General features: G+C 46.3%; 1 protein-coding gene across 1 annotated transcript in view; it reads right to left on the reverse strand.

Moving 5' to 3' along the window:
• PHEX (phosphate regulating endopeptidase X-linked) overlaps window positions 1–16,511 on the reverse strand; it is a 1,501,811-nt gene that overhangs the window by 907,295 nt on the left and 578,005 nt on the right. Inside the window, exon 6 of the mRNA XM_078657844.1 lies at window positions 8,329–8,394. Coding sequence (XP_078513970.1) covers window positions 8,329–8,394 — 66 coding nt within the window. The remainder of the gene's footprint in view (window positions 1–8,328; window positions 8,395–16,511) is intronic.

The following is a 16,511-nucleotide window of genomic DNA, read 5'->3' on the forward strand; positions in this document are numbered from 1 at the left end:
TTTTCATCCTTCACTTATTTTAATCCTGACCGTGGAACCTATGAATAAAGGGATAAAACAGGTATCCACGAGCCTGTTTTAATGAGCACTACCTAATCTGCACTTTGTCTATCACTCACCCAGTCCTTTAAGGGTAACACTTCATTGTTGTGATCACTGTCAGTCACATTTGTGTTGTTTCGTGTTCGTTTTGTGTTTCCCCCTCCCTATGCTCCGCCCCCTGCATGGCTACGCTGGGGCGTTTTGTAAGCAGACTCGATGATGAAGCATGTCACACACATTTGTGTGTGGGTGAGGGCAGGTTTTTAAATATTATAGATTTTTCTTCAGCCTTTGTCTTCGTCTATGCTTGGGTTTTTTGTCTCCCCACCCCTCTATGTGTTTACTGTGATAATTAGGGGGTTCGGGGTGGTGGAGTTTACGATTTGACCCCCTCCCCTCCTTTGCGATAAATGATGAGGTAATGGATGCCAAGGAAATGATTGTATTACTTAATGGCAATCACATTTCTCTGATTTAATCTGCCTCATGCCAGTTCTTTTGCCCCACTAGCCCACCAGACGTTGACACATGTCTATGTTTCCCTAATAAACTTTGGTAATCAACACAGGAGAAGAGGCTCAGATGACCTCTAGGTTATAGTATGAGGAGTAGGGGGAAGCAGACCCGGTATTCAGGGAAGCTAAAAATCAGCTATTCCAATATCTGCCACTTACCACCCTCAGGAAACGCAGGGAGTTTCACCCCATCACTGATCACCGAGAACACAATGAAAAATATCAATGGGGTAAAGCTTTCAGCTTAATCTTCAGGTGAAAAGGCAAAATGTGACAAGTCTGCTCCCTCGCTGACACCAGGACAATAGCGGAATTGCCTTAGGAGATGGATTCCAGTGGTAATGCCAGGGGCTCCCAACCCGAAAGCAACAACTTTTCCCTGAGTGGCAAACTGTGCACTGACGTCCCAGACCACATACAGGTATGCCCAGATCCTCAGAGGAAAGGCAGACATCATCTCTCAATTTCAGAATGTGAAGATTTAATCCATTCAATACGCCCCCTGCCCACAGGAAGAAGAGAACCACATGACTTTCTACACAAACATCGGCGAGACCACCAAACTATCTCCTTTTGATGACTAATAGTCGGCCAGAAGGAGTAATATGGAGTGGGGCTACTGTTGATAAGTGTTTGCTGTTGTTTCTTACCCCCTCTCTCCGACAAGTTTACAGGACCACTCCTTGGTATCCCCTCCTCTTATTAGTATTCTCGTCCTGTGAGGGTCACACCTCTTGACTAGATCTTTGGACCCGACTCCCCTGTACCATGGATGTGAATTGTTGGTTGGCCAAGTTGGACGACAGTTTGGAATGTTACGTTGAAGTGTGTTTGGTGGTGAGGAGTATGCAGCCCACACGTACAGAGTGCTCAATGATGTGTCCATAACCCCTCATACATAAAATGATGGGTGATATATGGTGACTTAAACTCTTCTCACTAAATGTTCAGCGTTTACAAATCCTCTTTTTCCTTTTTTTATTAAAAAGATCTTTATTGAAGCATTTTTTTTAACGTTTTATCCCCTCCACAATTTTACATAGAGAAATTCTTTTTTTTTTTAAAGTTCCGTATAGACCAAATTAGGTCTGTTGTGAATTGTTCGCTTCCCCCCTTCCCCCCAAATTTAAGTATATACATAAGCAAAACAACAGTTGGAGAAAAAAGAAGCGAGAGAAAAAAAACAGCAAAGAACATAATATCAAATTCTGTTATTTTCTCTTCTTCCCCACTCCCTTCCTTCCTTCCTTTTGTCCAATTATGGTAAACATAATATACATTATCTTCCTCTCCATCTGATTGCAAACAGATTAAAATATATAATTATCCGACCGTATTCTGTAACCACCTTGTCAGTGGGTCCCAGATTTCCAGCCCAATCTTTTGTTTCTTCCTACCCTTTTTTCGGTATATAGCCTTTTCTAAATTATATGTGGCCAAAAATCTGGCCCGCCATTGCTCAAAGGACTGACGGTTATAGTCTAACCACGCCGGGGCCAAACATAATCTGAATACAGCCGCTGAAATAAAAATAAGACCTTGCATTTCGTTTGGCCGTAGATCTCCATCTAAACCGAGAATTAATTCTACCGTTGTTATTTCAATTTGTGTGTTAAAGATTTTAGTTAAAAAGGTAGAGATTTCCCGCCGTATTGTTCCCAGTGTGACACATGTTGCGAATATATGGACAATATCTTCCTCGTTCAGCTTACAATGAGGACATTCTGTACCTCTGCCAGACCCCCATTTGGCGATCTTGTTAGGGGTGTAGTATAGCTGGAAAAACGTTTTGTAATATTGGGCTTGGAGATTGGCCGACATTAACCATAATTGAGAGGCCTGAAGTGATTTTTCACAGGTATCTTGCGTTACGTCTAGTTTTTCGTGCCATTTTGATATAAATGTTGTGGTATCATCAGGTAAAGCGGATATAAGGTTATTATATATACCGCCGATTCTTATTGTGTGGGTACCAATTATTGCATCTATAAAGTGGATTTTTTAAAATTTGGCCGGGCCTCCTCTTCATTAGGAAATCTATAATTTGTAAGAATTTGAAAAAATCTGATTGGGTTAATCCAAATTCCGCTTTCAGTTCGTCAAATGATTTAAATCCAATATTGGAAAAAAGGTTACCACACTGGGTCCTCTTTTTCCAAGACCCTGTTATTATCTTCTTACAGGAGACCCACTTAGTTAAGAAAGATGTTACCAAAATGCCTCACAAGAAATACCACCATCCTCTACAGAAAACACAGCAGGTGTCACTAATCTTTACATGGCTCACAAAGACCTTAAGCAGTTATTACAGACAAAAAAGGCTGTTATCTGAAGCTTAAGCTACAGGGGTGGGGGGCTGAGAACACACTGACCATGCTAAATATCTATGCCCCAAACACGGCGCTGGATTCCTTTCTCTGCATTCTACTGAAAGAACAGTTGAGAGACTTCTGGAGCGATATATTTGTAGTCGGAGACTTTCACTTAACCTGGTATGCAGTTAGAGACAGGAACCAAAGCACTTATCATGAAACTGGTACACTATCACCAAACTGGGCCTTGTTGATTTATGGAGACCATGCACCCAGATCTTCTGGACTACTCCTTTTACTCACATGTTCATGACTCATATTCCAGAATCAACTATTTTTTCATCAGACATTTACTCTTATGAACACTCACCACCACTGCGCTTGCTGATATTCCTATCACAAACCATGCAAACCTTTCAATTTCAGGAGAATGTTTCTAAGCAGATTTTTTTGTAAACAAATGAACAGAGAGAAAGGAACAATCAGAGAATGCAAGGGTCCAGTTTAAAAAATACAGATCAAATGCATATAGTCCTGTAGGATTGATCGAGACCTGAGGGTCTACAATTACAAAGCAAAATCCAGGAAACAGATGCTTAAATAAGAGAAAAACAGCAAATGGAGATTCGATAAACCCAAAGATATGTGTTATGGTGTGAAAATAAGAGGTAGAAGTAAAGCAAATCGAGTAAGATGAAAGGGGGGAAGAGGGGGCACTAGTAGGCATATAGACTAAACGAATAAATAATTGTGTAAAATCCAAGGAGATCTTAGCGGGTTTAAGAGCAGGTGCATTCCAGATCGTGAGCTCCATTCCGTTAAAGGGTACAGCTCAGGGTTTTGAGAGGTGGTGCTAACAATTTTAATTATGTCTCATATTTCTACCCATGTGAGAGAGGAAAGGTGTATGAGAGTATAGTGGTTATACAAAAGAGAATCACAGTAGTTTTGGGGTGGCGAAACCATGCACACCTTTAACTCCCCTTGCAGGGGGGGGCATGTTGCTTCAAGGATCCACATGGTGGCAAATGAAACCATGCATCCTAAGGGGCTCAGTTAATAGGGTGACTATTATAGCAGCCATTCAGGAATATTTTGAGCATACAGTCTGGAGTTTCACCTCATACCCCTTGGGATGCATTCTAAGTTATGATAAGGGGTTCTTTCATTACAATCGAAATAGATAGGGCCAACAAATCACGTTCTTTCGAACATAACCTCGCATCCGAATTCAAGGCCTTAGAAAAGTTAAATAAATATACCCCTTCAACATGAGGCTCTAATGGGGAGTGAGCGATCGTTCAATGCTTTAGGAACGATGTATGGTAATGCTCAACCTCTGGAACTGCTTCTGTGGCTGTAAGGGATATGTGCTAGTAAGAGTCTGGCTGAGCAGAGGTCTCACAAGCATGGCTCACATTAGGACAACTTCCTTATAAGTTCCTTATAACAGTAATCAACCCCTCTGAATCCCTAGCAGAACTGGTTTCAATCCTAGACACATATGAATAGGTTTCAGGCTTTAAAGTTAATAAATGAAAATCAGAGGCACTAAACCTTACCAGACCTTAATAATACACATCTACAAAACTTGTTCCCCTTCTGCTTGGCTAACTAGTCCATCTGCTACCTCGGCCTGACCATCACCAATCATCGTGAGGTGTGGATCAGGGCTAACTAGCTGTAACACCGTAAAAGCATTATAGAAGATCTTAGGCATTAGCGCCCACTATACTTGTCTTGGCTAGTGTGAATAAATGTGGCCAAAATTAACATCCTCCATAGGACACTTTATTTGTTTCAATCTCTCCCTACCCCGATCTCCACTGCTAACATAAAAACTCTCCAAAATAAACTACACACATTATTTTGGGGAGGTGGAAAACCCATCATCTCTAATAAAGTCCTTATATGTCAGAGAGAGCAGGGAGGCCTCGCCTGCCCCAACTTGATTATATACTACTGGCCAACACATCTACAACTGCATATCAGAATAGGGGGTTCGAGAGTGTGAAATGACAGGCTGCATCTGAACCACACTGTGGTGGGTAGGCCGCTTTGCAATCTCTTTTGGCTTCCCCCCAAAGTAGACTGAAGAGTGCACAGATAGCCACCCCTCCTAACTGTACTAGACATTTAGGACCATTTAGCTATAAGAAATAGTTAACAACATTTACCCAACGTACCCCTAGTGATCCTGATTTTACCCCGTTATAGAACACAGAGCATTTGCTGAATATACAACGAATGATAGTAGGCCCCATGGCAACCCTTTTCAGGGCCCTATTATAAAATCATTTGACCAATGCAAAAGAAAATTCCACATTGGCGAACACTCCTGCCTTCAATATTGCCAACTTTGCCACTAGGCACTACACCCACCAAACGCTCTGGCAGCAGTGCAACCTCTCACCCCATTTGAAAGCTAGTTCACTCCTTTGAGGATACATTAAGGCTCATCTCTAGGACCAATTGGGTGATCCAAGAATCAAAACCAGTGACCAAATATCCATTTCATACCCTCTCAGAGAGTGATCTAGGGCTGGCAATCCCAGACTAGCTCTGGAAATATATGTGAAGAGATACTCCCAAAACACATAGGAACATCCAACTTAGAAAATCAGCTTTAGAGGTAATGGTCCAATGGTAAATTACCCCAACAAGGGTAGCTAATATGCATTCTAGAGCATCCATAACATGCTGGGGCTGTAATCAGGCAAATGGCAATTGTTTACATATTTGCTGGTCCTGTATGGTCATACAGACATTTTGGAAAAAACTTGCAGAACATATCAAAGGGATGCTCGGTTACCACAGTCTGGCAAACCCATGCCCTATAATCCTGGGAATAAAACAACTTGAGATAGAAGGCAAACACACACACAATGGGCTTTGATTCGACGTATGTCAGGAGTTGCAAAGCAACTAATCGGACTCTTTTGGAAAACAGTCAGATCCCCTCGTATAGTAGTATGGCTTAATAAACTATGGCTATTCCTTACTATAGAACAGACAACCCATAAACTCTCCGATGCTTAAAAGAAATACACAGCACGTTGTAAACCACAATTGACTACCTCTCTAAATTTAAATGTCAATGCTTACTAAGAATGCTCCATCTCCTTAATGGAAGGGTGCATGAATTTTGTGGCAGGAGTATGGGAGGCTGTCCATACCTCTCCTTCCTTCTCTCATAGCTTACTATGAAGCACAACACCTAACGACTCCTGTTCCTTCAAGACTCTCTCTGGTTTGTTCATTAGCTCTGAGCCATATATCCCCATTCGACTAATGGTCCACCCCCTCTTACTGACAATGTAATATTGAAGTGGTCCACCACTTCTCTTTCCCCTTCTCTGTTGTCGTTCTCCCCAGGGCATATATTGGGTGAAGGCTTTTCTCTTACTGCTGATGCTTCAGAATGATTTTCAAAGTTGGTCAGCCATTACTTTACATTGGATGATATTACAATTGATGTCTTATTTTATTTTTTGTATATGTTCAATGAAAATATTTGAAATAAAATATCTTGTCTGTAGTTCTAAAAGTAAGCTATTGGAATTAATTACAAGAGTAGATCACTTATTCCTCTACAGTAGATAATAGATATTTAACAAGGTATCTTCACCATCTAGGATTGGTTCCCACAGCATTGTTATGGCAGGGGAGTCAGCATCTCCATTAGCCTTAAGTGATCCATGAACTTGGATGTCTTCACTATAAAGTGGTCGATTCCAATGTCAGATGGACCGGAGTCTGTCCAAAATTGGTCAGGAACTGGAACCATGCAACCTCTTGTCGTCGTCAGTAGGATGCGATGGAACCCTGCTCGGTCTCAATCCTATACTTAACAATGGGAGCATGCATTCTGCACAGAATGCATGCTCGCATCGTTAAGTGCAGAGGTACAGTTCATCCCTGCACCCTGTGGCAGACACCCCAAGATGCCTGCCACAGGGTGCAGGGATCAAAAGGGGGGCACCATAGGTGCCCTCTAGGATGCCATTCAGCGGCCTCGCAACCATGGGGGGCCAACTGGTGGTCCCCAAGGACAGTTTCCACTGCCTTTCTGTGTCAGAAAGACCGGCACAGAAAGGCAGTGGGAAACTGCCATCGGACTCCCTCAGCGGAGAGAGCCGGCCGGGGGTGTACTGAAGAGTTTCCGGATGGGCTCAAAGAGTGTGAGGCATTTTTATAAAAGAGTTGCATCGACCTTGCGCCATTTAAAGAGGCACAAGAGTGACACAACTCTTAAGTTTGATTTATCAAGCCATGAAAGCCCACCTTGCGTGGCTCTGCGTGGCTTGATCCATTTAGAGTAATGCAATGCCTCGCAAATTGCTGCATTGAGTTACTCTGCCCCAGAGAGGCGTTCCATGGAGCGTGGGTGTTGCCACGCATCTACCTATAGATTTTGGCGTATTCCCAGATTTACCATTACTGGTAGACCCAGAAATGCATCAAAATGCTACACTTCCCCAGGTGAGGCATAACGACAAGAAATGTCTTTATTTCTCCTCGTTACTTCCTCTTTCTATGTGTGCCGCATTCTGCAGAAAACATAGAAAGAGAAAAATTCCTCGGGAGATTGTTTTTGTTCATGAAGGTGCCGCTTCCTGCACAAAAACAAGTCTGCTTACAACGTAGGCACCCTTGCACCATGGTGCAAGGGTTCCATTCGTTGGTGCTAGGCAGCACATTGTGCACTAGCACTGGGAAATAACAGGAATGCGCTGTATATTCCCTATCACACAGCGAAGCAAGGTGATCTGCTGCGCTGTGCCTCATGATGATTTGTTAAATATTTCACTGAGTTCTGATGTCCTAGTTTTATCTCAAAGTCAGGTAACTATTGGCAACGCTACTAGATCTGGCATTGGCTGACAGCCTGTTGGCGTTGTCAATGCTTGTTTTATTGTGTTATGGTTTTTTCAAAACTTTACTTTTTGTTGAAGCTGCTCGACAAAAGAAAACTGGATAAAAGCAAAGATTGTTTTTGGACTCAAAAAACAACACATTGCTATGTAAGCCCCTGGCACTTAAGGGATCTACTTTGTTTTTGGATGTGCACCTTGTGAAAGGTAAACATGCTGTCTCTCACAGTGAAGTGAGCAAATGGATGAAGTGGGCTGAATAACTAACCTACACTGTATGCTGTGGTGGCTGCAAGAAAAACTGGAATGATATTATAATAGACCAATGGAACAGGCAGAAAGCCCATGTAAGAATTTATATTATACACTGAATTGTATAAAACATGAAAAGATCTTGACTAGCGCGAGACCTAAAATACAGAAGCCCCAGCAGTCCCAGAAAACCAGAGAATACTTAATCAACCTTCTTAAAGGAAAATGTATAAGAAATTATAGAGAGAAGTCGAGTACTCTTAAAGAGCTGAGCCCTGATAATAAAGTAGCACACTTCAAGAAATCCCCAGGTGAAGTCAAGATAATACTTACCAACTTTGCTTCTGTGGTATTATCAATGTAATCCATGTGCGAAAGAGAGAGCGAGGCTTGGTCTAGCTGTAATGACAAAAATCAAAACAAAAGCATTACTAACAAAAATAGTTTCTTTTCATATACTACAAATACAGTAAAGAATGCAAACCTCTCTTAAATGCAGTAGATTACAAATATCCCACGCTGTATTGCTATTGGATTATTTTTTCTTCCTATTGAGAGCACACCAAACCTGATAAATGCACCTGCGGTAGTATATACCCAGGATTATCAACCAAGGATTACTTTTCAGAATCAGGACGATTCTGTGCACAGCAACTAGTGTTCACTGATATCATGAAACTACTCTCATGACGTGCCATTGCGCAGCTACTTCCCTAAGGCAGTGCAGGCACTCAAAACAGTGCTAACATAGATCAAGGGGAAATGGTCTGGTCATGAGTGTAGAACCGTTTGGTAGCACTTGTCGTTAGTGAACGGTCTGTAGTATTAATAGGTGGTTAGGATCATTTGAATGTGAACAGACCCTTCATATCACTCCCAACAGTTTCATTTAAAGTTTGCGGTTTCCAGGCACAGTATAGTTTTCCTTCGAAGTGTGTAAGTGCTCACAGAAGTTTATTCAGCACTTTCGGCCAATCAAGTAACATAAGTGCTTTGACACAAGCTCTGCAGTTGTAAAGAATTTTGAACAAAACCCCCCATAAAAATTCCTTAAAAAATAAATTTTGAGGGAAGAGATGGAAAAGGGAAAAATATATGAGGCCCTCTTCAAGCAGGGAATGTGATGACAGTTTTAGTCTGAACAAATAGCAGGGGATAGATGTCAATGAGTTTCTGTAAAAGGGGCATATGTGTAGTATCGCTGTGTTGCGCTGCCGACTTTTGTCTTCAGTTTCAAATTGTGGATGTTTTCTTTTGCTCCTCCGCTCATGCATTCAAGGGTTACTATTCTAGTTATGTGCATGTCCCCTATTTGCACCCCCTTCTTCTACCATACAGCACAAAAGGGCCAGAGGCAAATCATATGATGCATTTCCTGCTGCTGTGTTGCAATGGCTGTTATCCACCACTTTATTGCCACTCCTCCACAATGAAGCAAGCTACTGTCTTTGTTACATGAATGTGGACACTGCTTAGGAGATTGGGCAATGTGGTAGTGATACTGGTCAATGCAATGCCTCGCTTTTTCAGGCAGGGGGTAGAGTTGCTACTGGCAAGTTCCTGGAAAATTGGACACGTATGTTAAATAAGTATGAGGGGAGGTGGGACGGGTCACAAATGTTGCACCTTGAAAACGTGTTCAGTGTTTCAACGCCTGCGCCTCTGTAAGGACCCAGACCCTGTTTAGATTTTTTTCTCACGCTAAAATAACATTAAAACAGTACCTGTCTCCTACCTGGAGGCACAGACACACGTCTGCCACAGGTGTGATCTGCGACATGATTTTCTTATAGTCCTACATTTGATATCTGCTATCAAATGAACTATATTTCTGCCACAAATGTGACTATATTTCTGCCACAAATGTAGTGATCTGTGCCAATATATATTTTTTTTTTTTGGTTAAAAACTTTTATTGAGCAATCAAATAAAGGTTACAAGGATGGGCCTACAACCACACGGGCCGGCCGCTAAAATCAAGGCACAATGTAAAGATCATACGATCACTCCCGTGGTCAGGCACAAATCAGATACCAAATGTTACTCGAAGGATAGAACAGGACACAACAATTTTTTGTTATATACATACAAAAAACAACAAACCACAAAAAGGCGAATGCATACTAATCAAAGTCAGCCCAGAAGGCGGAGGGGAAACTCACTAATCAGGAACACGGAATCACAATCGATAGGACTCGGCAAGGTGGGGGGGAGGGGAGGAAAGGCAAATCATCGAACAGCATGAGAAATCTCGGGAACACCAGCCTAGGGAGATAGTGTAACATCGGGTGCGTCAACCAAGGGCGGAGTACAAATGTTCCCACGATATTCGTTCCACTGACCCCAAATCTTCGTCCACGCCCTGGGTCTGCCCCTAGCTATATAGACGGTCTTCTCGCGGAACATGGACCAGTCCATGTTGTCCTCCCACACCGAGACGTCGGGAGGTCTAGATGCGCCCCAGAGTTGCGCAATGTCCCGCTTTGCAACCATGTATCCCAAGGTCGCCCATCTGGTCTGGGCCACAGAATAGTCGGTGGGTTCCCACACATTCAACAGGCATCGTCGGGACTCAGGCCGTAGGGCAATTCCAGTCACAACAGTCATCACCGCAAGCACATCAGTCCAGTAGGCCGCCACCCCCGGGCACTCCCAAATAATATGCAGAAACGTCGCACTCATTCCACATCCACGTTTGCATAGACCATCCGGGGAAAAACCCATCACAACCAGACGCGGACCAGTAACATACACCCGGTGGAGGATCTTAAGCTGAACCAAACGGAGACGGGCAGGGATGGCGACCTCTTTCGTAGAAGAGAGTGCCGATTGCCAATCTTCGTCATCTAATTCCAGCCCGTCGCCAACCCAAACCTCCCTAAGTCGGGCAAGTAAGTCAGCGCGATTATTGATCAGCTTCTTGTAAATCAGGGAGATAGTGCTATCGGGAAGGTGGCCATCCAGAATGCGATCCTCGAGGGGGGAGGACTCGGGGAGGGCCACACCAGGAGTCAAAACAGAGGCCAGGGCATGTCGGACCTGCAAATATCGAAAAAATTCCCTATCACTCAAGTCATATTCGGTCCGAAGGGCCTCAAAGGACTTCACTCTACCATTCACACAGACATCACCCACTCTACATATTCCAATCATATCCCAGCGGTCAAAGCCCTTAGTAGACCAGAGACATCCCAAACGCTCGGAAGCATAAAGCGGCGTCACCAGTGTCAGTCGATTCTCCCATCCCAGACTCACATTCGCGGCGCGCCACACACTGACTGCAATCCTGGACGGGCCCGTAAGATGGCGCCCAGCCGACCTGGAATAAAGCGCTCTATTAAAATCCCCTCCTGGCAGCTGGAGTCTGTCCATCTCAAAGGCCGGATCCCGACCCGGGGAATACATTGCGTGGTTAATGGCAGACAGCTGGGTAGCCCAATAATATCTCTTGATATCTGGGAGCGCCATGCCCCCATCATACCAAGGGATGGTAAGTTTCGCCAGGGCGATACGTGGACGCCCGTCCCAAATCAGCTGCCTTTGGAGACTCTCGATCTCTCGGAGATAGGTAGCGGGAACGTCATCATAGGAATTCTGAAGTGCGTATAAGAATCGTGGCAAAGACATCATTTTGAAAAGGGCAGCCCTGCCCAGAGGGGACAAGGGTAACTTACGCCAGCGAGCCACATCCAGTCGCAATCTAAGAAGCGGGGGGAGGAGATTACGTTCAAACCGGAGTGAGGAGTCCAGCGTAATAAAGATCCCCAGATATTTGAAGCCAGACTGGACAACCTGGATAGGAAATCTATCCGGCAACGGGGGCAGAACACCCGAAAGAACATACACACAGGACTTAGCCCAATTAATAACCAGACCAGAATTAGCGGCAAACGAAGTAAGAACGTCAAATAGGACATTTAAAGATTTGCGCGGGGAAGTAAGGTAAAGAAGAATGTCATCCGCGTAAAGCGAGACGCGGTCTTCAAAATCTGGTGACCAACGGATCCCTTTGAGTGAAGGTTCCCATCGAAGCCACGCAGCTAATGGCTCCAAAGCAAGAGCAAAAAGTAGCGGAGACAAGGGGCACCCCTGTCTGGTCCCCCTACCAAGGCAAAAGGGAACAGAAACTCGACCGTTAACCACAACCTGCGCCAGGGGTTCGGTGTATAGCAACTTCACCCAACCAATAAATCCAGGACCGAAACCAAATTTCTCAAGAGCCGCCCAAAGATAGGGCCACTCTATCGTATCAAAGGCCATCGAGGCATCCAGCGAAGCCAAAATGGCCGGCTCCGCCAGAAGCCCCGCCCTCGCAATGGCTCAGTGGAGACGACGCAGATTAAGAGCCGTGTTACGATGCGGGATACAACCGGATTGGTCCGGATGAATCAAGCCGCTAATAACCGTCAGGAGGCGGGTAGCCAGGAGCTTAGCCAGAACCTTGGGCTCAACATTCAACAGGGAAATGGGCCTATAAGACGAACAAAGGTCCCGGGGTTTACCTTCTTTAGGAATAACAACGATCGTAGCCAGACGCTGATCATATGGGAGAATACCCCGCTCCCGGGAGTCCAAAAACATGGTACGAAGATAGGGCGCTACCCTATCAGGACGTAGCTTGTACAACTCAATTGGCAATCCATTCGGGCCCAAAGCCTTGCCCGAACGGAGTGACCGAATGGCAGTCGCTATCTCGTCCGTGGAGAAAGGAGACTCCAAAGAGACTCGGTCTAAATCGGAGACACAGGGCAGAGCTATATCACGCAACAAGAGGCGAGAGTCATCCACATCCCGTTCAGACACAGGGGAATAAACCACACGAAAATAGTCTGCAAAACATTCCACTATTTCAACCGGGTCAGTCACTCGCACACCATTCAAAGTCTGAATCACCGGTACCACACGATTCGCCCTCTCCTTCTTGTCCAACCACGCCAGCAATTTACCCGCTTTGTCCCCCACATCATACAAACGACCCTGCTGCTCCCGAAACATCATTTTAGCCGCGTCCGTAACCAGAGACCTATAAGCAAATTGTTTCAGACCCAGGGCGTGGAGTTTATCAGGAGTAACAGTCGATTCCAAGTCAGCCTCTATCCCAACAATTTCCCTCTCGAGTTCCACCACCTCCCGATTCCTCGCCTTTTTGGATTCAGCAATAAGGGAAAGGGCCTGCCCGCGGATCACTGTCTTAAAGGCCTCCCATAGGGACACCGCAGAGGAGACGGACCCCTCGTTGTCTAGAAAATAATTGTCCAACGACTTAATCAAGAGACCACGGGTCTCGGGGGAGGTTAGATACCAGGGATTGATAGGAGCCACCCGGCCCGCCGCCTCCACCCCCACCTCAAAACAAAGCCAAAGCGGAGAATGGTCAGAGATGCCCCGGGGGAGGTGTCTAATCTCCCGAACAGCCGACGACTGCGCCGCAGGCATCAGGAAATAATCCAGTCTAGACAGACTCCCATGGGCCCCGGAATGGAAAGTGTATTGAAGCTGAGTAGGGTGCATGAGTCTCCAACAATCCACCAAACCAAAAGTATCCAGAAACCCACCCAGCCATTGTTGGGCCGAAGGAGTGTCCCTAGGGGGGTGACGATCATGTAGACCGGAGAACACAGAGTTAAAGTCACCTGCTATGAAAAGAGTACTATCCGGGAGGCTCAACAACACTCGGCCCAAATCGGAAAAGGTAGAGGTCTGTTGACCGGGGGGCACATAAACGGCAAACAGGGAAAGGGTCCGACCCTCATAGCGCCCCACGAGGACGGCGTAACGCCCCCGATCATCAAGGATCACATCATCAATCGCCAGGGGGAGGGAAGCCCGGACAAGGATGCCCACCCCCCTGGAACCCGTGGTAAACCCCGAATGTGCGACGAGGCGATAGCCCCACCTGTTCATTGCACGACAAGTATTGCCCACTAGATGAGTCTCCTGCAAAAAGACAATATCAGGAGACAAACGTCGTAGACATCGCAACACCACACCCCGCTTTATACGATCCCCCAGACCATTGACATTCCATGAAATAAACCTCAACCCGCTACCCCCCATCCCACACAGTGATGCCGGACCCCTCCCCCAATGAGCATGACATCGAAAATACCATTAGCAAAATAGAATCGCCTTGAAAAAACAAAACACAAACATCAAACTTCCCAGCAACCCACCCCCCAACGACCAAGAAAACACCCCCCACCCTGCACCCCTGCAAGAAGCTAAAAAGCCACCCCAACATGCAGTGTGCCTGTCGCCCAAGAACCCCCATTCTACAAAAAGACCCCGGAGGAGGAAAGGCCCTGTCCCACCCGCCACCCCGATCAAAATAAAGAAGAGGAGAACACACAGAAAATAGAGGCACTTAGGCATAAAATCACGGAAGAAGTTACGTGGCACGGTGACCGGGGCATAGACAACAAGTTCAGCTCTCTACACCACCCTCGGCACCACCCAGGTGTTCGGCGGGCTCAGTCCCAGGAGGTCGGTCCGGCAGAGAGTCCAGCCAGTCATTCACGGAATCAGGCCGATCAAAGAAATAGGTCCGGTCATTGTATTCAACTCGCAGCCTGGTTGGAAAAAGCATAGCGTAGCGCAGTCCCAAGTCCCGGAGACGCTTCTTGACTCCACGGAAGTCCATACGCTGTTTCTGCACCAATTGAGAAAAGTCCGGGTAGAAGTTCACCGTGGCATTCTCAAAGGCCACCGGGCCCTTCACTCGCGATGCCTGCAGGATAGCGTCCCGGTCCCTATAGTGAAAGAGTTTCGCAACAATAGGCCTCGGCGGGGCGCCCGGCTTGCCCTGGCCTCCCGGAACACGATGGGCACGTTCCACTGCGAAGAATTTACTCAACCCAGACGGAGAGAGGTAGTTCTGTATCAGGTCGTCGACCAGGAGATCAACAGACTGCGGGTCCGGATTTTCCGGAACGCCAACCACACGCACGTTGCAACGACGTGCTCTGTTTTCAAAGTCCTCCAAGCGCCGGGTCATGAAATCGTTCACCCTTCGGAGATTGCCAATCTCCGTCTGTATCTCCGAGACGTCGGCCGTGAGGCTGGATGACTTGAGATCCAATGACTTCACCTTCTCGTTGGTTTTAGATAGGTCGGCCCGAATCAAGTTCACATCAATGGCCACGGTGTCGATTTTGTGGGCCAAAGCTTCATACTGTTGGCCTATTGTTTCCTTCATGCCAGAAATGGCGCCCAGGATGTCCTGCAAGGAAGGCTCCGTCGACGCTTCCAGAGTGTGGTCAACTGCACTTGGGCCAGGCAAGGCGGCTCCAGGGGACCCCTTCGAATGGGTGTACCGGTCCATGACGTTAGACTGGACCGGGCCCCCGCGAAGGGGCGTTTTGGTCTTCCGTGTCTCTCGGTCCCCTCTGCCCGCCATGTTGGAGACCGCGTCCCAGGGGACTCACTCGACCCGGTGAAAATGGCCACAGGAGAGCAGGGCGTTGTAGCCAAAAAGCAGCGGCGAGGGTACCTCTAGGTGTGAACCAGCCTGGAAGGAGAATGAGCTAGCCAAAGGCACAACAGCAGTTCCGTGCCGCTGGACCCAGCAAGGGCCAGACTCCTCTGCCAGACGTCGCAGTCTGAGGCAGAATCGAAACCGAAACTTAAGAGGGGGACCCACCAGTCGAATCCCCCTGCCGTTGTTGTTCAACTCAGACACGGCCACAGTGCCTCACCCAGACCCGGGCGCACCTCCAGGGCGGACCCCGAAAGTTTGAGTCGTCGTATCTTCGGTGCCCCTGGTCCAAATCAAAATTCAAAAACCACAGGAAGATCAGCCCAGTGTCCTCTACACAAATCCTCGGGAAGAATCAGGATATGTTCAGGATATTATGCCGGGAGTGGCGGGGTCCGGAGAGCGCTGTGCTCACGCGGCCATCACGGATGCCCGCCAAGCTCCTCCTCCATCTGTGCCAATATTAATTGTTTTGGAGACTACTTTCCTCAAGAAAACCCACACATATTTGGTATTGCTGGACTTCAAACATTGATGACAGCAGTGGTGTAATATAAGCCCACTCAACCACTGCTGTGCGGTGGGGGGGGGGGCTCCAGGGGCCCCCCTCAGCACAGTGTTCTGGCCTGAGAGCTCCTGATTGAGTCCGGAGGAGGGCCCCCTCAAATTGTGTTACACTACTGGATGGTAGCATTTCTTTTATTAAAATCTCCGGATTTATATTCGCTTATTTGCTAAATGCAACAATATATTCAGTACATTTCTTAACCTTAATCAATTCAAGCCTACTGAGCTGTTGAACAAGGCATAACATGGAATACAAATACTCTTTTTCTGCAGAAGCACAGAATTCTGCCCAATCAAATGCTGTAGTTAATGGATTCAACAAGCAGGGGAAGCAAACTACTCTCTCTCAGTAGGGCTGCTTAATGCTCTTTGGCAGCAGCTGCGCTGTCAGCCCAAACTAGAAATTGAGTCCGCCTGAAACCTAGAAAGATTTATATTCGTTTTTCTATTGCCAGTCTGACAGGCTCCTAAAAAC

This window comes from Lissotriton helveticus, chromosome 8 (assembly GCF_964261635.1).
Source record: "Lissotriton helveticus chromosome 8, aLisHel1.1, whole genome shotgun sequence".
Taxonomy (NCBI): domain Eukaryota; kingdom Metazoa; phylum Chordata; class Amphibia; order Caudata; family Salamandridae; genus Lissotriton; species Lissotriton helveticus.